Below are 27,143 nucleotides of genomic sequence, written 5' to 3' on the forward strand. Positions count from 1 at the left end.
TCGGGGGCAAAAAAGTGTGATCGGAACTTCCCTAATGTGGAGTTAATGTTTTCAACACTATTTTTTTTTTTAACTCTTCTCAGTGTTTTGATCGTCCTACATTGCCACATACAATAAAACAATGTTACTTTGGCTTCTACTACTTAGTACTTTCACTTGTAATAGATTACAACTACAGTTAAACTTCCCATCTCTGCTTGTTAAGAATTTCCTTTCAAAAACGTCAAGTTATTGGGAGATAGGAAGCTTCCAGATAAAACATTTCAAAATAAAAGCTATTACTATGTCCAAAATACGCATCTCTGTGCGCCACAGTCTGATCTGAGTTCAAGATAATTTCAATTTGAAGATGATTTTCTTGATAGTGACACAGAAATGCTTCCATCTGAAGCAGGCTGCTTGTATGAGCCTGTTGTAGTTTTATGCTGAAAGCCGGTGAGCGTGTGAGGGTGTGGGTGTGTGTGTGAGCGCGTGCAGCTTGATGTTGGTCCTGTGTTTTGGAGGCAGCTGAGCTGAAGGAGGGAGGCAGGATCAGGACGGAGATTGAAGGAGTCACATGGACTCAACTTTCTAACTGCTGTGTCCAGTTGTTGCACTCTGCCCAGTCACACACTCCCTGTGAGAAGCAGCCTCACACACTTTGCCAATTGAGTGTTTCTGCTTTATTTTCCAAACACATCTTGTTTGTTTGTTATTTTTAGTCTTATTTTGTTTTTGTGCGACTTCCAAAGCGCACACACTGACTCCCCATGAAGTTTTGACCATGCTGCAGACTTCACACATCTCAATCTTGCTGCTGTGTGATGAGTGAGGCTCTGCGCTGCTGAAGGAACTTAAGTTTTTGCTTTGACTTTCTTTCTTTTTTTTTAAAATCACAATGACTGAGGAGAGCAGAGGTGAGCACAAAGCTGAAAGCGGGAAGGACTTGGAGAAGCAGCTCCGGTTACGCGTGTGCGTCCTGAACGAACTTTTGAAGACTGAACGGGATTATGTCGGGACGCTGGAGTTTCTCTCGGTGAGTGTTGCGCAAAGTTCTGAACAAGTCGGCGTGAAAGTGCCTGTTTAACTTCCGAGCACGAGCCTCCGAAATGAAACAACAGGCTGTTTGGTATGCACGGCGCATCAGCCTGCAGAGCAAGGAACGGGTCCTTCCAGTGTAACAAGTTATCCTGCACAATAAAAAACAAAACAAAAACCCCTTGCAAACATGCAGTTTCAATCACTCCAGAAACGCCATCTGAACCCACCCTACTGATAGAGATGTTAACCTTTCAGGTTGCAAGTGTGAAATCGGGTGAACAGTGTTAAAGCTTTAGTTCTTGCACACAGTCAGTGTGATGTTTAATCCTCTTTGGGTTCGTCTGGCTGAAGATGGACAAACAGCTTTGGTCAAAAAGCAGGTGAAGCATCCACTGAAACGCTCTTTGGCTGTTTTGAGTTATATTCACATGACACCGTGTCCACTCCTGCAAATAGAAATGTATCTGTCATCCTTGTCTTCATTAAATAAAGAAGAACTTTGCTTTTTATTAGTTTTTTCAACTGGAGTTTCCACCGCAAGTCATTGCGATTTGCACTGTATACTTGGTTAGTTTATATGCCAGATGCCCTTTCTGCCATGCACCATTCATTTTAGACCTTTAGCTAAAGGCTGAAAGTTTACAAAACTTCTAGAAGTTAGTGAAGTGAGTTTGTTACCAGATTAGGGGCGTATTGAATGAGATCTGAGTGGATAAAGCCACAGCTTCTTCCCACACTTCTCACCTCATCTGCGTGCTCTTGAGCAAGGCTCCTAAATCCAAGACTGCACAGCAGCAACACTTGAAGACAATGCAGGGGGAAGGTCTCTCTAATAGAGTAGTTTTCTCTTTACAGTTGCACTATGTAGGTTTTAAGCATGGGCAATGCTTTTTCTGCACCAATTGCATCTTGTGGGATTGCTTCAGTGTCCGCTCATATTTCTCTTCTGTTTTTGCTGTACAGTTTGTTGTTGCAGAGAGTTTTGGCCATTGTTGATTTCATAGTTTCATTTAACAGTGTTGATCTGAAGACGGACAACATACTACATGTATCCTGCTGCAGCACAAGTGGTTCTCTCATGGCTGACGCTTCCCATCATCCTTTACGACTCAGTCATACCAAATGCAAATTCAACAAAACACTTCCACAGTTGTACTTTCAAGCAAGGTACAATAGAGTTGTTGCACTACTCAAAAATTACACGCATTTTAAATGTGTACGTGTGATTGAATATATTTCTGTTAATACTGTGATGGACCTGTCCTGGCATACAGTGTCTTTCGGGTAAAGTCGACCGAGCTGCATAGAAGCACCTTGTCACAAGTGTAATGGCCTTGTTGATACAATCAGGCCGTACGTCTGTGTCCCGCACAACCTTACTGTTCCGTCCAACAATTACAGCACTTTGCCACACGTCACAGAAAATCCAGCAAAGTGCATTCGTTTAGCTCCAGCCTTTGCCGGCTTCTCATCCAAACCAGAAGAGGGTGAGTTGTGCCAAAGACAGCACAGGTGGGCTCACATGGAAACCGCTGGAGCTGCTGCTCAGCTGGCACCGTACCTCCAGGCTCACATGGAGGATAGGACACAGCTGCTGTGTCACGGGTGTATTGCACTGTCAGGTTTACAGCAATAAATAAAGTCACACCTCCCGTCAAAGACAGGAGGCAGTGAAACTTTGTTTAAAGAAGAAAACTAAAGATAGCAAATTGCGTGCCACTTGTAATCACCGCTTTTAACGACTACAATTCTCTAATAAATCTGTGGTTGTACCGAGGGTGTTTCTCACAATAAATCTACTGTGATACCTTGATCTGGAGCTCTGGGCAGTGCCTTTGTACATTTCAGTCTTCAGCTTCTCGGCACAATGGCGATTTTACTTGGAATAGAGGTGGAAAGGGCAATGTGTGTGTCTCTCAAGACTGCATGCATAATGTGTACATCCTGAAAATTCCCCACCACCACCCAGATGTTTCTAATGCACGACCCAGGATCCAGAGAGGGGATGGAGCTGTATCTGGCCTCTGTTAGAAGAGGCATCACTGGAGAAATGGGAATGTGTCCTCTGTCCTTGTGATGGGGGTTTTCGAATGCAGCCACCCCTCCTTTATCTCCCCTGTAGTGCTGGAACTGGGATTCATTTCAGAGGTGACTGATCCTTACAAGGCCTTTTCTGTTTTGGCTGGAGCTCATTGGTAAGCAGCGTCAGATTGAGATCTAACAGTGGGAGATAGCTCGGTTAGTCTAGCTATGTTCTCTAGCTGGTCGGACTGAACGAGGGTAATGATTTAGAGGCTGAATAGAAGAAGCGACAGAAAGACAGAGTTGATCTTATCAGCTGTCCTATCCTCTGGGAGCTCCTGGAGAGCATCGTGGAAGATTGTGAGGGTGATCAAAGACTGGGGTCATATTGAAGACTTTCATCTGATCAGACAAACACACTTTCCTCCCCGACTTCCCTGACTGCCACATGAGAACCAGTTAAAAACCATGCAGGACTGTATGTCCGGAGGCCATAATGGAAGACCGCCAGGACCCCCCCTCTGTGTGACTTCCTGGTGGGATAATCCAGAGGACTCCTGAGTATCAGCGGGGAAACGTGGGGGACTGGATATTGTAAGAAGGGGGAAAAGGGAAAAGGGCAGAGCATATCACACAGTAGATATTGCCAAGCGGGTGAAGGATTGTGGGGGGGCCCTGTGAGTGGCTGGGCTTGGTGCCTTCTCTTGTAAACCATATTTCCTGGAGGAGGAATTCCTCCGAGGTTGGGAAATGCTGGAGAACAATGAGCCTCCGGTCAGTAGGCAAAGTTGAACTGAAGAGCAGAGATTGTTGCTACTGATTCGGGTGACTTAAACACAATGCACCTCACACATTCTCAACGTTTAAGGTAGTGGAAAACAACACAGAGGATGATTGCTGCAATGTTGTCCCGGGACCGTCTGGGCTAATTGTGTAGACTCACCTAACTGCTTGTGGGAAAATATACAGATTACATCTTTAAAGTATCAGTTCTGGAAAGTCTAAATTTGACCTTTTCTTCCTTATGTGCCTGACTTTCACCACAGTCCTGCCGTGAGAGAATGGTTTCAGGGAAGTTGTCTGAAATATCTCTTCCCTATCTTACATAATGAACAATTATAGCTTGAGTTTGTGGGCGGTGGTGGACACTGGTGTTTATCTTGGACGGCTTCGAGCCAATAAAATAACATGTCATTCTTAGAAAAGCCTCAATGAGAGGAGCAAATCAAGACCAAATGTAAACAGTCACTATAATGAGCTCCTTGCCTATGTACAGTGGCGTTTTCTTTGTCACAGTGTTACATTGAATGCATTGCAGACTCTCGGCCATTGTTCGCCATTGACAAAAAGAAACTGAAAGCCATTTGCTTGCATGATAGGCACTTAAAAGAGAGCATGAAGAAGTTACAATAGGGGAAACCTTTCATGTCCCGATTCAGGAGGGAGATCTGAGCCACAAGTTAACTTAATATATTCCAAAGAGCTTTGCAGTGCATTAAGTGGTCCCTCAGCTGATGCCTTCCTCCCTCAGCCAAAGTCTGTGCAATGTGAGCGTAATGTTTAAAACATTTTTTAATCCCCTGCATTAATTGAAAATGAATAAATGTGGTTGAAAATCTTATATTGCTGCAGAATCACAACGTCTGTCATTCTTGTTAAATTAGAGATCGTCAAGGGATGAAATAAAGAAATATCCTTTATTGCACGTTTTCCTCGTTTTTTTTTTTTTAAACAAGCTTAATATGGGCAGCATTCATGATGCATGTTTTGCATCCATGCAAAAATGATTTGGTCAATATATACTTTGAATGTACTTTTAAAGGTTCTCTCTGTGTAAATGGATGCAGGAAGCAGGAAAACCAAGACTAATGGAGAAAGCAGCCATTAACTGGCTGTTAGAAACCCAGGTGTGCGAGTGAACCCTGTCAGTGTGTATTTGTATTCGCAGGCTCCACTTTTCTCCCAGGGTTTGGGTTTGTTTATATCCTTGCTGGAGTAGTGGTTTTGGTTGAGGCTGCTGGGGCTAAGACCTTTTTCTTATTTGCCCACATGACCAGCGGGCAGTCCAGAGGGAGTTCAGGTCAAGAGGGCCGTGAGGAAAGGCCTCGTATCCTCTGCACAAACGGCTGATGACCCCAAAGGTCTTATAGGTTTTAGCCTCTTTCCTGTGTCTCTGTCTGGAGGTGCCGTCCCAACCGTCACCTCCCTCGTGTGTGAGGCGCTGAGTAAACAAGAGTGGAGGACTCTGTCGGACAATACATCTTGATCTGATGAGAAATGTATCTGTCTGTCTATCCAACTTTATTAAAGTCATACAGATCAGTAATGAAGATAAGATTTGTCACGGTTTTCAAAGTCACAAACCAAAAATGTAAAGAACCGATGTCAAGATTTGTAGGAAATCCTTTATGTCGTGAGGCAAACATTGCTTATGTTGGTGTAATGAGGCTGAGATCATGTGCTGTAGCCTCCGGACATCCTGATGAGGTTTATATTCTCAGCCAGATAAGACAGGGTATATTCAGCATGTGTGCTCACATGATGTTGGTAGACATGGAGTTTAGGAGACTGCTTAAAGCGGACAGGCCTTTGATTGCCTTTTACTGTTGCTTACATCAGTTTGTCTCTATAATGGGTTGCATTTGGTGATAAGAGATTCCACTGAGAGGCAGTGTGCTGTTTCTGCCCTGAACGCTCTCTCCTTTATTCCTTAATGACTTCCTTATTGTGACTCCTTCCACACCTGCCCATTATTCCCTTTTACCTCATGTCCAGTTTCCTGCTGCTCTCAGCTCTTTCTCTCTTTTTTCTCACCACTAAGTCCCAGAAGCAGCAGTGGCTGTGTTTGTTTGATCCACAGTTTTGGAAACCATGTTGACAAGAAGTGTACTTTTTTCCACATTCTGCCCACTTAAAGTCCATCACGATCCTTATTAGGCGAGGGCCGTATGTTTCCTCATCACTGAGCAAAATTATACACAGGCGAAGTCAGATGAGGATCTGTCTTAATTTAGCCATTTTCCAGCAACGCAGTCGCACGTCTAAAAGAGGGGAAGCGGGAGAAGGAAGTGACAGGAGAGCGCGGTGAAATGTTTTTCTCCTTGACTCTTTCTAATTGGATTTGGTCAGACTCTCCTCTCCGAGAATACAGGCAGTAGTGCCTGTCCCCCTGTGAGGCCCCTGAACTGATGGAGGAGCTCACTTGCATTTTAATTTCACACTGCCTCCACTACACAAGCGGCCTATATTTTAAGCTGTGTTTGGAAAGATGTACCTGCCACTGCTGCACGACTTTACTTTTTCACCGTCTGCGTTCAAGTTTCTAAGTGTAAATGGATTCTCTGTCTGAATGGCCTCACAACACTACATGAGGGTATTGGTTGTGGTATCGTAAGATGGATTCTTCACTATAAGTACACATAAACCTGTTCAGGACCCTATCTTAAAACTAAATCCCCGTAAAAGACAGTACGGATTAGTCCACAAGCAATAGAACCATCTCCTGCAGAGATCTTTGCTCTAGCCTTGAGTCCCTTATCAATTAAAACATAGAAGAAGATAATCCTTCTAAATCTCCTTTGGGCATTGCTGTGCTGTTGTATTTTGCAAGCATTTCAATGTTTCAATGATAACATGTTTTCGTTGATGTAAAATATTCAGCATTGTGCATTCTTACATACTGCTTAGCTGTAAAGGTAGCAGGATGGTTATTTTGTTATAACATCACAGTTTGTTTGGGTTTTGTGAGAAATGACTTCATTGATAAGTGTTTGTTTTAGAGCTCTACACCTCTTTCTGTCAGAGTAAAGTCCCCCTGACAGTTTCTTACGCTGGAGAGAGTTCTTATGCTTTTGTCTCTGAGGCCATTTTTCAAGCAGGATTTCCTTCCTTCCTGGACCTCCCCGTCTTTACATTGTGCTGCGTGTTTCCTGCTCAAACACACATGCACAGTCATACACTTCCCCCACTGTCTGCGCCGAGCCAGGGAAAGCAGCGTTGTGCTACAGATGCCCACTTGGCAACGTGCAGCCTCATTGCTGAGTGCGAGGGCTGCAGTCCCCTCCCTGTGCCGAATTCATTTAGTGGATTTAGCTCAGGAGGCCGAGGTGGTGCTGTCCCTCTGCCCAGAAAGAGAAGGCGGCATTGATTTGGGCAATGCCAGCTGCCCAGTCACATGGGGCCTACGTGTGACAAGTAGAACAGTGGCAAGACCGCGGTAGACACTTGTCAGGATGTTTCATGGAGTGTGAAGGGGTCATCATCACAAACGGCTCTGTGTTTTAGCTGGCATGCTCAAGCACACTTGCTCTGATCAGTATGCCTTCGGTGAAGATGGTGCACTCTTAATCTTGAAGACTTGAAGCAGTAGTTCCATAATGGTGAAACACACGGTTTTAGAAAATTTCATCATGTCCGTGAACTGATTAAATATTCTAGTGTTGCTCATTTAGGGTCTCGGAACAGAACAATAGATGAAGGAGGAGCGGAGGGTTTAATCACAAAGAGGTTGCAAAAAATAGGATTTGCACATGTCAAAGAAAACCACAATAAGACACGTTCTAGAATCTGGAACAGGTCAAAGAGACGGTATGTTTGTGAGATTAATTGTGTCTGCCAGCATTTGGCTTCACTGAAATGTTCTGGCAAATTCCTGGTCAGAGCGAGGCGTCTGCAGCCTCTCTTGGTTCCAATCTGCAGGGGGGGTTGGAGAAAAACTGGTCTAGACATGCACGGATCTTTCCTCTGTGGTTTAGAGTCAGTCTTTCCATGTCATCCATGTGTCTGTCCATCCCTTCAGTTCAGAGCTCGGAGTCTGTAGACGTCCAGAGCTGGCCAGTCAGACACGCTGGGAAATTCCATTTCTCTCCAAATTATTTAATTAAGCTGTTGAATGGGCTCTGGAGACACTATGAGTTAGACAAGTGTCTCTCTGTCAAGACATGTCGCCTTCTTTCTTTTTCCTTGACATTCTTCTTTTAATGCAAATTGTCATCTTCAACTCTATACATTTTTTAGCATTTCTTACCCCCCTCCATACTTAGAACCGCCATGGTATGAATGAATTATTGTTGTTAAGCAATAATGCACAATTAAACCTTGGCGTTTCACAGGAAAACCAACACACCACAAATGAGCATAAAATGAAATGGTCCAACTAATCCAAACAACTACCCAAGTAAAATCTGGTAGATGACACAAAAAGGTTTTTACTACCAACCTGCCTTAAATTGTTGAATTACCTACTCAAAGCATATAATGTAGTTCTTTTAACAATGAATGTTGGAAGTTGAGGTGACGAAAGAGTTCAAAGAGATTTGTACATTTCCACTTTTTTTGTGATACTAAAAACAATTGCAGTATGGCTCCAGCTTTAACCCCAACATTTTCAAGTACAGTCATTTTTTTTTTCCACGTCCAGTTTTTAGCTGAACTGATTTAACTGGATGAGTTGGAGTTGCTAAAACCTTTGGTCCCTTTGCAGATTGTCCCCTGATCCGACGCTGCCATGTTGAAGTGGTGCCTCCTGCTCTGGTCATTCACAGATAAAAAGAAACCCTGATGAGCAGAACCCTGGCAGGAGGGGGTGTTTGTACTGGTGGGCATGTTCTCAACAGTCCTGCTCGGGGAGAATGAAAGTCGAGGAGAAGCTGGCAGGATAGTTGTTCGGTTCCCCATTGATGTTGTCCAGTTCTGTCATGTAGGAGAAGTGCTGACGATTCAGGCTTTTTCCTCCCTGTCTTTCTGAAACGGAAGGCAGGGTGGGGGTAGGCATGGAGGCTAATCAGACAATGGGTGCATGAGACAGTCATGCTTGGGAATACACTCCAATTGTCAAAATGACAATTCTGCTTAGTCATTTGGTGGATCAATACAGTGCCCCCATGTGTGCTTCTGTTAGGAATTGCCAGCAATCAATTTGGAATGGCTTGCTTGGCTGCACATGGAGATTGGAGGCCTTGATCCCTTATGACTCACTCTTACCTACCAGAGGCTTGTGTTTCTTCGTAGTATCCAATTTAACATTTGAAAAAAAAAAAATCTTCCTAATACGTTAAAGATGGTTATCTCGGATTGTACTGCGATGGGTGAAATTGAACAGACCCGCCACCTGTCAACCATTCAGTCCAGCAGAACCGCAAGCGTCATTTTCTGTACATCACACTTCATTGTAAACACTGCAGGATGGCTCCCCGGGTGTCCAGCACAGGCATTGGACACAGACATATTCATTAGATAAATCACTTCATCCCAGCTGTTTATGGATGTATTGGGTGTCCGGGTCAGTGAAAAGACATCAAAGAAAGATTCTTCTTGACTTTCACAGACAATTGTGAGTTTTTGAAGATGCCTCAAAGCACATTGCTTGTTGCTCTACTTTCTTCTTTTAAAAGTCAGTTTGTTCTTGCACTTTTCATCAGATAGTAATTTCTAAACCGATAAACAGGATGCAATTTGCCGAATGGGTTATTGGGTAATCTATCCCCCCTTCTGGTCGAAGCATCCCCTCTTCTGCAGTCTTATTTCTTTCACATGGTGGGATAATATCTTTCTCTTGTCACGAAGATTGAAGCTCCTTCACCAAAGTACAAATCAACACTCTTCAATAAGCAATAAGCTTTATAAACCTAAATTTGTAAAGCTTATTGCTCAGTTTATAAACCTAGCAATACGCTTATTTTCCTTTTCCATGAGCTATTATTTATACTGGTTGTAGACAGGTGAATATCAAATTCCTGCTAAACCTCAGAAATTGTTTTTAGAAATCCTCATCCAGAGCGCCTGGGTTTTAAATTAACACATGCTCCACAGACAAACTGGCTTTTGTTTTCCAGAATATCCTGTGAAATAACTACTCACTATGTTCCCTGTTGGTAATTAAATCCAGAGACCTTCACTGAGCTGTGCAGATGAGCCCTAATAGCCACTCCCAAGCTGGACATATTAACATTCCCTGTCGTATTTATAGTGTCTGTTTCCTGTGTACATTCCCAATGGAGAGAAAGCAGGCCAGTTCGGAAAAAAGTAGGCAGTGGGACTAATGAGATGGGAAGCAGGATGACTCTTAGAGGTGTCATCAGGACCTGTTGAAGCCAACAAGGGTCTGGCATTGGGAGGGAATCACTACAAAGAACCTTTCTCTCTGTTCGGATGTCTCCCAGTGTGCTGCCAGGATCAGGGACTGTTTGTCTCTGGTCGCCACTTCTGGGAAGTATTTTTTTGGGTTTTTTTTTCCTGCTCAGGAATTTGGTATGTGTGCAAAGGTGTTTAGATGGGAAGCTCACTGCGCAGGTGGTTCAACCCTGTAATGTTGTATTCCGGTTCCTCTTGTGCAGGAAGTATGGTAAAGACAGCATATCCTCCCTGCTCCCCACAGGGTTGCAATGTTAAGAAGGCCAAACAAGCTTCTCTTCCTTTCCCTCTGTATGTACCTCCGCTCTATCTGTTTATTCTGTCTGCTTTTCCCCTTTGGCAGCCTCTACTGCGACTCAGATGCTTTGAGAGGCAGCCTGAGGGCGCTGAACTGCTTGCCCACCTGTTACCTGCTGTGCCGCCGTATTTTACTTTCATCCCTACTGTCCTATGGGAAACAGATATGACAGAGAAATGCTCATTGAGTTATCCAGAAACACTGTGATGGTAATGAGCAAAGCTTCACAGTCTAGTGATTCACTCCACTGAGCGGTTGTTTGTGTGTCTCCAGCTCTGAATGGCCTTTGTTTTTTTTTTAATTTGTTAACAAGAGTGGATTTCTCCACAAATGGTAAGATTGTAATACACTAATTACCTGTAGATATGCGCAGACACGTCCTCATACATGTTCATCTTAAGTGGGCTATAAACTGTACAGCAAACCGTGTGTACGTTGCTCCGTGTATGTGTGTATGTGTCTTTGTTTACCAGACCTCCAGTCATGACAACAAAGCAAATCAGTGGATTTGTCAGTGGACAAAAGTGGTGGATTCTCTAATAGGCTCTGAGAAAGGCCTGCTTGTTCTTCCTGAGTGACAGTTTATGCTGGTAGACAGTGCCAGTGAACTCCCTTTGGAGCTTTTTCAATAGTGAGCAAGAGATCCCACAGTACTATGAAGGCAGTTCAACTCTGGTACCAGCGCAAGTTTTGAGAATGACGCTGACAGATGTGTTATTGCCTTGAATCTTAAATTGTTCTTACCCTAATAAAGCCCTGTACCACCACCACTTTTAATTTTAGGAAGTGCATGGCGTTCTATGTTAAATCCAATTGATCTGCAAGGACCGAAGATGGTTGTTTTGCATGTAATACATCAAACGCGCCACGTGCTCCTGCCCACTCCACCATTGGCTCCAGCTTGAACGCATAAACAGATGTTTGAGGCGAACTCTGTACTTGATTCAGGCTAATTTCTGCAGCATGCGAGCAGCTCGATAGCTTTTTCAGCTTTTTTAATCAAAGCAACTTGTTGCATTGTTTTGCTCTTCGGGATCTGTTTCGGACTCTTTCCGTGTCTGAGTGTATTTTGTAATCCCACCGTCAGCCCGTTCTGCAGACATGTGGCTGAGTAACATGCGGAGCCACCGGATTTTTCCTTCATCCTTCATTCCCTTGCCCACTCGGTTCACTCTACACACGCACTTTGTTTGAAAGCACAAGAATGTCCATCATTGTCTTCTTATGTCATTGCGAGTTTACTTACTTCTGTCTGTTTTTGCCAATGTGTTCTTGTGTAATTAATCCGTCCCGCTGACAACGAGATAAACATATCCAGGGGCTGAGTCTAATCTTCCGCTGATTGTATCTCAGAGGGGACGGCGTTGCGTAATATCCATTCACAAGTGTCCTGAACTAGTTTGGTCCTCCAGCAGGTCCAGAGGATGTGGGAAACAATTTCAGATGTCCAGCGTTTGAATCGAAATCTTGTTTCTGCAGACTGGAGATATTGAGCGAGCTGTCACTCACACGAGGCTGTTTGCTTCTCTGGGATAGAAAAGTCTGCAGATCATCAAACTCCTGATGGGAGTTTCCTGATTCCAATTTCAGTGTGACGGGAAAAGTCGGGTCATTATCACTTTTTTCATATGAAATCCTCGCCGCATGACACAATACAGCTTTGATTCCTCCATCTATTTTTTTGTGTAGCCCTCAGCATGTGGCCTTTTTGTTGATTAATAGTAAGGGGGGGGGGGGGGCACAAGCAGTGATAGGACCAATCCATTCATCACACCCATCTGCTTTGTGGAATGATGAAAACTTTAATGGGGTTTTAATGTGAGTCCCCTCCCCTCAGCTGCCACAGGGACAATCCAGGTAATTATACCTGGGCCTCTGGGAACAAAATGACTTTCCAAGTTTTGTTTCTCTTTGTCTTGATGAAAATCAAATCTTGAGTGAGTAGAAGTTACCACAGCTGCGGCCTTTTATGGAAAAAATATCTGGCCTTAAATGAGTGAGGCGCAGTGGAGGCCCGGGGGGGTTGAAGAGGTGAGCTTGTTACTGGAAGGTCAATGGCTCCACTATCAAGAGATTCAGGTGGGGAAAGTGAAATCTACTGCTTATCTCCTTTATTACCACTAGTTTGGGCCCTTTAGATGTGTAATTAGATTACCTAATAGGGTCGGTCAAAAGCAGAGGAATGAATAAAGCCACTTCATCAGTTGATGCTGTCGATAGCATGGTTGAGTGGATTGTCGTCCAATCATTGACGATTTGTTGGCGGTTAGACTTTTACATGTGTCAAAAGTGTCCTTGTGTTTGATTCTGGGACAACAAATCACTTTTTGGAGATAAGATCAATGAGCTGTTGCCTTCTTTGTCATCTTGGCAGTTGACTCACAAGCTTCATGGACTAATGGTAATGATTAACAAATACATTTTGAAACCCAAACAATATTTATAAACACAGATCATTCCAATAAAAAACACTTTCTTGTTTTTCGGCACTTCATGCTCGGTTTAAAAAGATCGTACGTCCCCAGTCACGGATGGAATAACGTGGATGGCGAACAGCTTTTGGCTGATGTCAAAAATGGATTGAAGTCTGCTTGTGATTCAGTTGTGGCGAGTGACCGGACATGGTGGATTCATGCTGGAAAGCCCGTCCAGTCTGAGGGAATGAAATGTGTCCTTTTTGAATTAGGACGGGAAATGTGATGTGCCTGTTAGGGCAAAAATATATATTTAGTTTTATTTGTATAGCTTCAGTTACAGTTACATTATAGCTATCGCATGGCACTTCGCATTCAAATAATGAGATGGAGAACAACAAACAAGAGAGCAGAGACTGCAGGAGAGGAGCACATGAAGTTTTTGTAACGCAATGATGACAAAATAATGTATATTGAGAGAGAAACTCTAAACCTACAGCAGCTTAACTAGAAAATGGCCCAAAGTGAACTGAGCCATCATATAATATAGGAACCTTTTCAAGACTAAACTTGAAGTCTAATGGATATAGCTTATGGCTTCATTTCATAAATATAAAATAAGTGTTTTGCTAACTTAGAAAACAACAATCTTACACAGAACACTTTAAATTGCAAAATTGACACTGTTCAGTGAGGCAGACAGAAATCAAATCTGAATGTGGTCTACTGACACCAAATTTCAGTAGTTGAATGACACAAATGGTGCAATACACTTGGCTTTTGCAAATGAGCTGAGCATTCTTGTCAAATACTATAAACCTGGAAATGGGTTTACGTTCACATTTATCCCCGGTGCTGTTACTGTGTCCATAAATCCGGTCGTTCAGCCTCCCATTCACTGTCTGTGGAGACGTTCCAGGACAAGTCTCCTCACAGCTTCAGTGCAGCAGTCTTGGCAGCCTCTGAGGAAGAGACATGTTCGTTTCCACAAATCAAGCCTGAACCATTGAACAATTCGAGGAATCGCTTGAATGGCGCCTCTGATTCAGAGTTTGGACTTTTTTTGTGCTTTCCATGTGGTGGATTTATCTGGGAAACTACATAAAAGACAAGTGATAACACATAAATTTAGTATCCATATTAATTGAGGATCCCTGCAGTTTGTGATGACCCCCCCACCCCCACCCCCACGCTTAGCAAGAGATATACAGTCCTGTAATGCATTACAGATATAGAGATTATATTCTTTTCAATTAGATCCTCATTATTAAAACTGAAGTGATAGACTCTCTAATGAGGCCATGTTTGGTCACATTACTGATAGAAGGCAGTGTTTTGATGGGAATTAGTGCTGATTTTGCTCGGCTCAAGTCATATACTATATATAAGCCCGAGCAGGCCTTTACAACTTCCTGTCGAATTCTGCTCAGTGTTTATACATATTAGACTTGCTAATCAGATGTTAATGCTTGTGAGTGGCAGAGCTGTGAGGCAAGGCAGCAACAGAATGGTAATCAGCGTGGAGTTGGTCTACTACAAAGAGGCTGATTATTTAAGCCCCCCCCCCCCTCCCTTTTTCCACTCTACCCCAGACCTAGATCCATTCCTCATGCATTCACTTATGCACTTTCTATTGAAGTATATTACGTCAATACAACATGATTAAGATGATTCCTCGCTCTTCATGTCTTTTCACAAACTGTAAGTGAGCACTGATTTTTTTAATCAGGTAAAATCTAATGAATCGTCACCCTCCCATCTGTTTCAGTCAATGAAGCAATTTTTTCCTCGATAAATTCACTGTAGGTGCAACTCGTCCCTTAATTCTTGTTGTGAAGTAGTGGTAAATCTTGCTTACGTGCTTTGCAGTTACATTATGGTCCCCTGCTCGGGTCAGACTGCCCGCTGTTTGGCGACACCGGGCAACAGATGGCATTATGGCCCTCTGTGGGGCTGCAAAGGGATCACCATGGTTAAGGTTAAATGCCAGGACAGATGTAACTTGTTGCAGTCACGGTGACTGTGTTACCCAGAGATCCCTTCATTGTGGAGTTTGATCATGTCATTCATGTGTAAACTGTTTGCATGTCAGGCTGCACCAAATTGTGAGTACCTGTGCAGGTAAAGTGTCTAGAATCGACCTCCAGCTTGCACATTTTGCTTCATTTTCCTCTCCTATTTTTTAAGTTCTCTTCAATGTCATGAATCTTACTGCAATGTTTTAACAGCCAGGTTTGGGATAATAAAATCCAAGAACATTTTGTCCTGCTGCCTGTATCTTTCTCTGATTTCCTGGCTTTTGCTCCCTTCAGAAGACAAATTAAGTTAGTTGTGCGACAAAGAAAATGGAAACAAATGCTGGTATGACAAAACCAACGTTGCACAAGTGCATTTCTGTGATCGTATGCCAAGGGCATTGTTTTTCTGCTGCTACTTAACTTGTACTCACCTACATTTGTTAGCAATGGGAGCATCAGAAATGGTGTTTTTGCGTAACATAAAGAACAATAAAGCGAAGAATTGAGCTATTAAAGATTTTTCAGTAGCCTCTTGTATTTTTTGGAGTTCTGATTTGTAGGCCTTGCTTTTGATTTCATCATCGCCTCTTAGGAGTAAAGTGATTCACAGACATCAATCAAAAACAAAGGGTAATGCAGCCAATTTGTTTTCTCCAGAGCTCCCTGTTGCAGGTACATCCCTGTCTGTCGAGCTGTATTCCTCGCGCTACACACATAAAGATAAAGATTTATGTCTGGTGCCCGTTGATGGATGTCCTCTTCTCCAAACGCGCTCCCTCGGGCAAAGTTCACAAAATGACTCATTTCTCCTTAGTCACATTTTTAGGAATACATTCGGAGCACACCTTCTTAATTTGCCATTCTCTGAAAGTGCCCTGAAGCATTAAATGGGTTGTCAAGTGCTTGTGCAGCCAAGCAGCCTGGGAACTGGCGTCCTCCGGGACCCAAGAAAGCCAAAGCAGTTTCCATCTATCTCAATTCACACGCCGTTGGCCTCTCCAACTCACATCCACAGCTACTAAACGTTGCCTTTGAAATACAATGCGCTGCAATCATTGTGTTTTTCTTTCACCATCTAGAGCAGAGATATTGTGTTTCACCAATATAAGGTGTCCATTGTGAGGGTCACCAATTTGCTGTGGCAGCCAAGTGTTGCAGCTGCACACAAAGCCTCAAATCTGGTCCTGTATTTGGCCCGTTTGAGGTACAGTCGGTCAGATGCCAAACGGGGTAATTCAATCTCGAGGCCCAGCGCAAAGGTGTTAACTGTTGCTTTCCTTTTCTGCTCCACTTCAGGTGTTTCTACATCGTCTCAACCAGTACGCAGCCACCAAAGTCGACAAGAACATCACAGAGGAAACGGTTAAGGTGAGACCCCATCTGGGAGGTATTTGACTATATAATTCAGATTTAGATAATTGCCGAGGGCACAGAACACAAGCGTTATTTTTATTCAGGAACCCAAGCCATGAAAAGTGGTGAAATTCCATTTGAAACTGCGTTACCTCCCTCAGGGGTGCCTCGTCCATCAATCTTCCATACCACTTCATCCAACTCAGGGTTGTGGGCCAATCCCAGCTCACTGTGAGAGAAAGCAGGGTACACCCTGGGCAGCCGGCCAGTTCATCACTCGAGAAACACACAGACAATCACACACTCGCATTTGCACCCACGGGCAGCAATTAGCCTTAAATGCATGTTTTTGAACTGTGGGAGGAAACCGGAGTACCCGGAGAAAACCCACCCACTCACAGTTAGAACATGTCAACTCCACTGAGCCCCCAAGCCCAACTCATTCAGTAAACTGAAATATGAGAGTATGGGAAGTTGCTGTAAAAGCTAAATAAATCCATTACTGCGTGCTTCATCCATTCCATCCAACTTTGTTTAAGCGATAGACAGTGTCACACTTTCACACTTTCAGAACATTTAGAGTCACAAATTAGGCCAAATTTACACAACAACGTTTTCGGGTGAAAACTGAAAATGCTTGTTGTGTTTTGGGTGTCCGTTTACACCAGAGGCAATGGAAATTTCTGAAAACTGCTCCCAAGTTGGAACTTTTTGAAATTGCTGAGGAAGCCTGGACTCAAACCGGGGTTCAACAGAGCCCACTCCACAGTGTGGCCCTCTGGTTTGCTCTTTCAACCCAAAATAGACTAAATGGAGAAAGGAGTCGTGGGCGATCCAGGAAGCAGCTGTAAATATATTCTATTTATAAATGAATCTGGAGGATAATATAGGATGCTGTCTCACTGCGGGAGGTGGCTGCTTCTGTGAGCTTGCTTACTTTTGAAGGTAAACACACATTCAGTGGATATTTGCTACAGCTTCCGTGTTTTGGAATATGCCCTCTCGTGCTCGGCTTTGTTTGGGAACACGCTGTGCAGAGGAGGTTTCAGAGAAGAATCACCGTGAGCAACATCTGTGACATCACTGAGCATCTGAATGACATCTAGGCCACCAAAGTGGGGACACACTGATCGAATTTGACTGGATTTTCTTTTTAGATTCACTCAAGCTTATTTTAGCCTCAGAACACCCATGAAAGACTTCTGGGTTTCATGCTTTGAGTTTACTTGCCGAACTTCTTTCTGAAGTCAACGTCAGCATATTGTTCGCCACAAAAATGGCATAAGTGAGGGCAAATGGTCAGCACCACATGAAGCTAAAACTTACTCACAACAGATCTCGCAAATAAAAAGCTCTTTTTTAGGCTCCATGTTAAAAAAACAACAAAAAAAAAGTCTTAATAGTGTTTGAAATTCAAATATCAAAAGCCGAGATACTCATTACAAAGAAACCTCATTCGTTAATCTGTGACCTCAGACATACGAGACGCCATACCGACCACAAGAAAAGCTGCATCTGCCAAATTATTGATTCAGTAATTTCAGGCAATCTGAAAGAACTGCCAAGAAGGAAGTAGCTGGCCAAGAGGCTAGTCTCTACCTTACTTTGTTTTTATCCAGGGTGTCTTCACCAGTGTTAAGCAAATTCTTGGAAATAAGTTAGTTGGATACTTGGAGACAAAGTCTTTTTCATCTTGTGTCTTGTGTTTTTCTTGTGTTAATGATACCCCCCCCCCAACCCTAACAATATGGTAATCAGACACTCGTGTGCTACATAAAATAAATAAATAAAAATGAAATGCAATATTACAGCACTGATCCTAACGTTCCCTTTTTCTCTCTCAGGTCTTATTCTCCAACATTGAGGAGATTCTGGCTGTTCATAAAGACTTCCTGTCCATGGTGGAGGAGCTGCTGCAGCCCGACCCTCATGCTCACCATGAAATTGGCCGTTGCTTCTTGCACTTTGTACGTAACTCATTCATCTTGTTACTCAACAGCTGCTCTCATGCAGCTCATCTGGACATGTGCAACCTCTGTGCATAAATAACCTTAAAGCGAAGACCCCACTGTAAAGAATTCCTTTATGGAAATTCAAATGCACACGCAGCTCTATCTCTGAGCACGCCTGAAAAGAACAAGCGACTCCACATGTTGTCAATTTATCTCTCCGGATTACTCGTGATGAGGGAGTGCACATGTGTGATATGCTTGATAGAGCTCTGATATATGGCTCTCTCCCACTATATATCACATTTCTTTGATGCAGCGCCTTGAGGCAGCCTGGCATATAATGGATTTCTTAGCGTAATAAATCTTACCATCCATGTGCTGGGCTCAAGGCGTCGTCGGCCTCAGTTGTGGCTGATCGCGGTTCTTACAGGTGAAGGGGAGATGATCTTTCAGCACAGATGGCAGAGTTAGGTATATAATGACATGACCTCATTGAGAAAACGAAACATACTTGAGAGAAACAACTGAAAAATCATGACTCTCCCCCATAATTCAGTCAGAATGAACATGTGAGCCCATAGCGATTAAACAAACAAATTAGACACACTTCCCTCGTTCTGCTGATTTCTTTCAAAGTTTCCTTCTGCATAGTGATTTGTTGATGCTATAAGATGTCCAGGAAAGAATTACGCAATCTTGACTTTACTCTTCAAATGAAAATCCTTCTGATTCGAACATCAACGCGGTCCAGGCGGAGTAAAGACTCCAATTTTCTTGATTGTATGACTGTGAAGTCACTTCCAGAGCAATAAATCGTTAATTTTAGGGTTTATATGTAAACATCTCTAAAAGCATGATTCAAGAACAAGACGCACACAATGCAGTTCATCCCAAAGTTGTGTTTTGCAGCGCCTCTGCTTGTTGTTATGACAGCCATGTCTCCTCACATCAGCGGCTTTGTCTTGTGAGACAGCAGCTTGGCTGAAGACTGCGCGCTATTTTTATTGCTCTATAGTGTCTTTGTAGTGGCTGATTTAGAGGCTGTGTGGTCTGGTCCCACTTCTGGCTCTTAAAGACAATGGACTCTGAATGTCATATGAATAGCTTCAGTGGAAAGTTGTCAGTCATATGGCTGCGAGGCAGATGAGAGGATACGATTGTAAACCCCCCCCCCCCCCCCTCCCCCCTCATTCCCCGTCCCACACAGTATTCTTCCGGCAGTCCACCAGGGGTGTCACAATCATAGTAGTTCAGATTCATCTTGAACCACCAAAGAGGTAGCATACTGGTGAAGTCTATATCGATTTAGGGAAGTGCCATTTCAACATTATGCAAGTTACAACAAAAACCCAGGTTCCTCCATTTACGACTTGTATATTCTCTTTGAATTTTATTTGTGCACAAATTGTCAAACCTTCTGAGAGATCGCAAAATCCTTTTGGGAAAAGCTGCTAACTTTACTTGCGCCACACAATTTCCACAGCATTTTTGTTTTACAAAGTGACCCTCACAGTGTGGATCTGATGATCTAATGAAGCAGGTAATGAATTAATAAGTTCTTAATTTATATAAAATTTTTTGTTTTGTTTACAATTGTTGCACAGGGTCATCCTGTTATTCATTATGTATTATTGTGTGAGACTAGAGATCAATTGACACTGCTTTCTGCTCTGTGGTTTTCTTTTGGCTTCGTTTTTGAGTCAACATGCCCATCTTCAAAATTGCCCTGTCTGGTTTAATTTATTTCCTGATGCCCTTCTCTCTTTTCCCCTTTTTCTGTTTGACATTGTCGCCCTCTCGCTCATATTTTCTGCCTTTAATGTGTTCCTTTTCACTCCCCATGCATCCTTCTCACCTTGACTTTTTCTGACTCCTGCAGAGGAGCCGCTTCCAGATTTATGACGAATACGGCGGGAATCACGAGAAGGCCCAGAGGTTGCTGCTGGAGCTCAATAAGATCAGGAGCGTCAGGACATGTTTACTGGTGAGAAGAAACTGCAATCCTCCTCATAATGCGGAGGTTGCAACATCCGTACGAGTTATACATACCGGCTGCAGGCGACGCTGGAGCGGATTCATCCCACTCTGGAAACCATATTTAATGCCTTAGGAACACAGAACAAACAGACAGAAAAACCCAATTTCATTGCAACAACCATATGAGTAGCTGAAAATGATTTCAGGAACATCCATGAGTGATCAAAACCATTCCCACATCTGAGAACACAACAGTGCTCTCCCCTTAGATACACAAACACACAGTCACCCACACATGGCAGCTGGACAGTGTAAAACCCTGCACGTTATGTTCCAGTGTGTCTGACAGCTGATGTGCCTCTGTCCCACGTGTGGGCGAGCTCCCTCTTCCTGTCCCGCCGTTCCTAGAAGCTTTCACTTCCACGGGGGAAGCGCCGTGTTGCGAGAGAACAAAAGATGACTCCGTCTCCACCGCTGGCTCGCGCTCGGGGAGGTTAAACTGTTCACTACGTTGCCCTCCATGGAGCTCGCGGCGCTCCGCCTCAACATGATTACACTTTATCACACTTTTCACTTGTTCCTTCTAGGCCTAGATAGTTAACGTGCGTCCCGTCACCCTTTAAGTTTAAAGACTTTCGAGAAGAAAAAGGTTTTGTGTGGCTGAGCTGCCCACGCAGAAGACCACAGTGTGACCACAGACTTGTATTGATCGGCCAGCAAAGTGAGGTGGTGCATGGCCTTTTTCTTTGATGTAGTGAAAGATGAAACACGCATGTTATACACACCATCAGAGAAGAGCGCTGGCAAAGAGTTCCATGTCTGATTTACTGTCCATGAGTGTGTTTAATCTAGAAAGCCAGAGGAGGCAAACATATTAATTGACTTTGATTTAATGGGGTCTTTACAGCCTTGACCTTTCAGTGACCCAGAGCTTCCATTAGGGCTATTTGAGTGTCGCGTTACCTCCCCCCAGTTGCAGTCAGCCATGAGCCAATATAGCTCAGGTCACACAGTGACCAGGGTGGAGATATCCACTACCCTTCACTAAACCTTTATCCTGCTGACGCCTGTAAAGCTCAGGTTCATGTTTACATTGTAATTCAGCAGCTGCTCATCTGAATTTCCGCTGAGAACGAAGTGACAATGAAAATGTAACCTTCTGACCTACAGCCCCTCCTGTGTAGGTGAGAGTTACTTCGATTCACTGAAAGACAAAAGGTTGTGGAAGAGGGCCTTAGTTTCTTCGCCGTCCTTTCATTTTCTGTAAATTGCCTTTACCAATTGTGCAGTCTCCATGCGTAGTGCATGGTCAGTGACACTTCAATGGAAAGCCATGCCAGCACACTATTGGGAGCACCTTGAGGATTCATTGTGTTGTCCAAGGACACTTTAGCACATGGACGGGTCAAGATGGGGACTGAAATGCCATCATTGTGAGTGGAAGATAAGGTGTTGCCCCATTGTACCTCAGTCTTTGCCCAGCTGGACGTTTACTCACATGCAACCTTGGTTAACTTTACAATTCTTCTTGCACTTTAAACTGTGAGTCCTATGATTGTAATTTAATGTTAAGTGCTCCATTTCGCTGTGGGAAACACTCACGTCTCAATCTTTACAAAATAAATCACTTTTGTTTGCACACACAGCACTGCATATGATGGAAAATCACGTACATAATTTACTATGGCCTCATGAATCCATGGAAAACGTAGTATTGTCACTTGACACTGACACTTCTTCGTTTTGAAAATAATGAATAGCACTTTTACCTCACAGACAAAATGTCCATGGTTCGATAGTGGAATTGGAATAGTTTCTGGATAGAGTTTGCATGTTCACATGTGTGTCAGACCTCCTGATCCTAAACTGGATAAAGGACGAACGAAACAGAAACGACTAACGATGCGCTCCTCTTCTCCCCCTACAGAACTGCATGTTGCTGGGAGGCAGGAAAAACACTGAAGTCCCACTGGAGGGTTACCTGGTTGCTCCTATTCAGCGGATTTGCAAGTACCCGTTGCTCCTCAGAGTGAGTATGGCCTCGTGCGCGCTAACCATGTGTTGCAAAGCTACCACACCCATGTGCCACCTCCGTGTGGCACGTGTTTCCTCCTCTCCTTTACCCAGAACCACCTAGTCATTAGTCAGGGCCGTCCCGGCCCATTCACATCCAGCTCTCCCTGGCTAATGAAACATTGGCCTCATATTCTGACACGTCTCTGCTTTTGGTTGCCCGGCAAAACCACACTGCAGGAATAACATGAGGCCTATCATCACCTTCAGCCTGCCCCGCGGCACACTCATACCTGCACTTCCAGTTGTTAGTTTAGAAAGTAACTTTTTCCAACGTGAAACGTGAGTGAAATTAAATCCATTTTCAAAAGACTGGTTTGAGTTGGCGATCTGAGCTGTCGCTTTTCATTTATCTTGTTATGATCTATTAATCCAACCAGGCGTGCTCTAAACAGCCACCAGCATGTGCGCAGGGATGTTATAATAATAAGGGGGTAATCTGATGCACCGCCATTTGAAGTCTTCCAGCTGCCAGGGCCTCCGCCTCTTTGTGAAGTGACACAGATAGCCATCAGCAGAGTGTAAATCAGGCCGATAGTAGCTGACATGCTGACACACTGTGTTTAGGCTATGGAGGTCGATTGCCATCACATTTACTAGACTTTGGCATGTTGTGGCAGGGCGTAAACCATGACACTTAAGAACCATTGAAGGGTGAAAAACTGACTGAACAAAACAATGCCATTGTTTTTTTTTTTTATGCAATGTAAATCTTCAGACAAGAGTTTTCTTTTTTGAACAGCTTGACAGCATTTGTGTGGATGACGTTTCATCATTGTGAGCTTACAGCCTTGTTCTACTGATAGAGAACTTAACACTCAGAGGTTAAAAATCGATGCCCCCATTAAAGGAATTATCAGGTTAGACTGAGGTTCGGGGTTCGGTTCAGGTAAGTTCATAGTAATTCTGCAGAAATTTAATGTAATTCAGTGTATTGTAACATAACGTACATACTTGCAGACTTAAACCATTAGGGACTTCACTATGGTGGAAAAAATGGACGTCCCCATGTGAAAAATAAAAAAAAATTCTTAGCTGAAGACATTTTTACGTTGGACCAAATAATGCAACAAGTTTAAGGAATTTCTGCAATTGAATTAAAATCAATCAAAGTCCATCTCTTGCCCCCTTTAGGCATAGAAACATAATGAGTGTGACTACTCACGTGTTTTCTTGGACAAAGAGTGACCCCCAAAATTAATGAAACAGTGTAAGAATATAACACCTTCTTGGTTAGAAATAAAAATGTATATGATGGAGAAATTGTCACAAGGGTTAACTGGATGAGACATGATAATTATATGGCAAAAACTATAAAAATATTAATTCAAATATGCAAATGTTTCGAGATACGTATTATTAGATGCGTTTCTTTTGTTTGTAAGTTGTTCAGTGTTGCATTTTGTTTACAAAAGCAACAACCAATGTTTATGTGTGTCTATATATTTACAGGAACTCCTAAAGAGGACGCCCAGGAAGCACAACGACTACGTCTTGGTACAGGAATCGCTTCAGGTGATGAAGGCCGTGTGTTCCAGCATCAATGAGGCCAAGAGACAGATGGAGAAGTTGGAGATTTTAGAGGAGTGGCAGTCCCACATCGAGGGCTGGGAGGTGGGCTTCAACCAAACTTGGCACTCTGTAATAATTACACTTTTTTTTTTTTTACACATTTCCACGCAGAAAAAAAAAGTACAAATGATTTTTGAGAAAATGTCGAATGTAAAAACATCACAACCTACTCGTTATGCATATTTCATAGACAATGTGCATGGAGAATTTAAAAATATGAGCTTCGATATGTAATAAAACATTTTCTAATAATCCATCTGGACCGGTCACCAGTCCATCACAGGGCAACAACTACACTCAAATTCACACCGAGAGGCAATTTAGGATCACCAATTAACTGCACTTGTTTTTGGACTATGGGAGGAACCCGGACCTGGTTTCAAACCCATGACAATGCATTAACCACTGCACTACCAGTACTAGAAATAGAAATGATGATGAAACATTCATTTAAAAACAGATAATAACTAATGTATCTTGTAAAAATTCAGTTCAGTTTTATATGATGCAGTGCATTCATATACTAAGCTAAGACCAAAATATCATTATTGTTGTGTCAGGAACATGAAAAACATTTCCAAACCATGTGGTGCCATCATCACCAGTCCACTTCTGTGGGTTTACTTTTAACACCTATTCAATGTAAATGACATTATATACTCAAGTCAAGCAGGAGAATAAGGTCCAACATCCAAACCAAGAACAGTTTCACTCATCACTTATAATCAGGTCAATTTCACCACAGACATACTGTAGCTGCTCTGTGTGGCTCCTCTGTTTAATTCCCATCAGACCCTTTTAGTAGTTTGATTGATTTTACATGGTTTTGTGAAGTTGGTTCCCCCTTTAACTCTTAAATCTGAAAGTCATGACGCATTTAAATCCACTGAGCCTTCACGCCAGGTTATTCAACAAGAATTCCAAGTGGCATGACTTTTGTAGCCTTTTAAGCTCCTTTTGTACTCTCTGTGAACAATAACTTGTATTCACAGCGACCAGATTCTTTCTGCCTGGATGAACCTATAGCTAAGTGGTCATGCTTTGGGGGTGACCAATGTTATCAGATAGATTGTAGAGATATATAGACTTTATTGTGCACTGAGATAAATCCAGCTCCTGAATTGTAGGTCAAATTTAAAAAAAAAAGGGTTAGTAGGCCTAATCGTGGTTGGAAAGTAAAACACTGGTGGCAATTGTAAGTCAAGAAACTGTGATGCTTTTGGTTTATTGATCCAACGTCTTGTAGAGGGGGCCTGAAGGCTTACTAGGCACATGCAAACAAAAAGACAACGCCAGTGTTGATGTATTTTCAGACTACAGTTGTAAACAGTAACTGAACAAAAACTGTCTTTCAACCGGGCTATGAGAAAGACTTGACACAGCAGAGCATGAGTACAGTACAGCCATGTTGCCTTTGCGTCACTGAGAATATTAAACTGTTGATTTAGTATTAGAGGGACGTTGTGAAAGAGCTTCCAGTGTTGCTCTTCCAGCTTCAAAGTCAATATACAAAAATAGACCGTGTTTGGATCTGTTAATGCAACAGAGTCAAAACACTGAGCGGATTTAGACAAATAATCTTGAGATTATGTGATATTACAGTAAATACATTAAAGAGAAGAATGTCGTGAGGCCTGGTGTTGGGTGGGGTGATGTGGATCTTGTGTCCACACAGTCCTGGCTGAAGCTCCTGAGGAAGAGGAGGAGAAGACAGGAGAGAAAGAAGTGAAGGATGGCTGCATCTTGTTTTTCTGTGTGGGTGTTTGAGGAATGATGGAGGGATGAGATTGTGAGAGCTGCTGGTTTTTTTTTTGTTTTTTTTTTCCTCGTTCCTCCTCCTCGCCGTGGTCTGATTGCTTGTTAGTGCTGACCTGCTGCTCAGCTGGCCGCCCTCGGGCCTCCTGGCAGCTCCGTAGTGGGAGCGGCCGGCCGGGCGACGGCCTGGTGTGGTCACCACGCTGGACGCTGCCAGCGTTTGTCACAGCGGCGAGGGCCACTTGATTGGTGTTGCAAGTGTTTTAGCCTTGAAAATGTGTTTATTTTAGAACGGGAGACGGTCGTTGCCAGTCGCCTTTCACTTCACATTTTCTTCTTCTGTTTATTTAGTGTTCATATAAAAAAGAAAGCAGAGTTTGCTTGGTTTGGCTTCTTTATTATTGAAAGTACTTTCATTTCTCCAGGTCATCAGCGGATCAAATTAGAAATGACTCCTTCACTTTTCTCCTAATTAATGACATTTCCTGCTTTGATGTTGCTCATTCTTCATCCTGATTGTTAGTTGTTATTGGCCTTTAAACAAAGTCAGCAAAAGTACTTACAAAAATGCTGATCCAGAAATACAGAAAAGTACTTGAGTGGAAAATTGGAACTTCTTGTACAGATTGACCAGTTTACTGATCAGCAATACCACAGATCATTATCAGACTTGTACAAAAAAGTTTATCTCTAATTGTTGTCATGCAGGTTGGTATGATTCAAAGTGCTTCGTTCAAAGAGGACCCAGAAGTGAATTTTATTTTGATGCCTTTCTATTTTGTCAATCTATTATGTTTCTCGTATATTATTATTTACATACCAAACTACCAAAGTAAAAACCTTCATTAACTACCTCTTAGAAAGTTGCCTTAAACCTTTATTGGGCAAATGACCATATGGTCATTTCATATATGGTCATCTAAGTCAGTATCTCTAATATATAAATACTATTCATTTGATTATAGTGACTTTCACATGTTACAAAACGAAAACTAGTAAGTCTTGAAATACTAACACCTAAAAAGAGACCCCCTCCCCCCCCATCCCACCCCCCAATTTCCAGGGAGTCGGAGCATTTTTCCAAAATCTGCCTTTTCAGTGGCTCTGAGCACCGTTGTCGTGTAAACGGACACCCTAAAACGCCACAGAAGTTTTCAGTTTTCTCTTGAAATTGTTGTTGTGTAATTGGGACCTTATATCATTTCTATACTGCTTGTCTGTCCACCCCGCCGTCACTGAAAACACCTTCTGCATGCAACACAAAGGGGACGCGTCGGTTCTTCCATTAGGGAAATGCAGCTTTCCAGTCTGGAACGGTGTGATGTAGTTAATTGGCTGTTTCGGGTGACCTGGTGAAGTTGGCCTTTCTGTGTCTGCGCTACACATATTCACCGGCTGCAAATGACTCTAACATCTGCTCACAGGTTCTGGAAGAGTGGGTGACCAAAAAAACTTAAAAACAAAAAAAAAACCCAAGTCCAGAAAGATACAGAGGTATAGAACAGGGGAAGGAAAGTGAGAAACAATCAGTCGGAGAGAAAGAAGAAGATGAAGAATT

The 27,143-nt window shown here is 43.0% G+C and overlaps 1 protein-coding gene across 1 annotated transcript in view; it reads left to right on the forward strand.

Moving 5' to 3' along the window:
- Positions 1–500: 500 nt before the first annotated feature.
- Positions 501–27,143, forward strand: part of prex2 (phosphatidylinositol-3,4,5-trisphosphate-dependent Rac exchange factor 2) — a 104,684-nt gene continuing 78,041 nt past the window's right edge. The window contains exons 1-6 of the mRNA XM_080490043.1: positions 501–1,015; positions 16,200–16,271; positions 18,101–18,223; positions 20,088–20,192; positions 22,113–22,214; positions 23,711–23,872. Coding sequence (XP_080346169.1) covers positions 878–1,015; positions 16,200–16,271; positions 18,101–18,223; positions 20,088–20,192; positions 22,113–22,214; positions 23,711–23,872 — 702 coding nt within the window. The 5' untranslated portion in view covers positions 501–877. The remainder of the gene's footprint in view (positions 1,016–16,199; positions 16,272–18,100; positions 18,224–20,087; positions 20,193–22,112; positions 22,215–23,710; positions 23,873–27,143) is intronic.

Source organism: Lipophrys pholis (assembly GCF_963383615.2).
Source record: "Lipophrys pholis genome assembly, chromosome: 20".
NCBI classification, from domain to species: Eukaryota; Metazoa; Chordata; class Actinopteri; order Blenniiformes; family Blenniidae; genus Lipophrys; species Lipophrys pholis.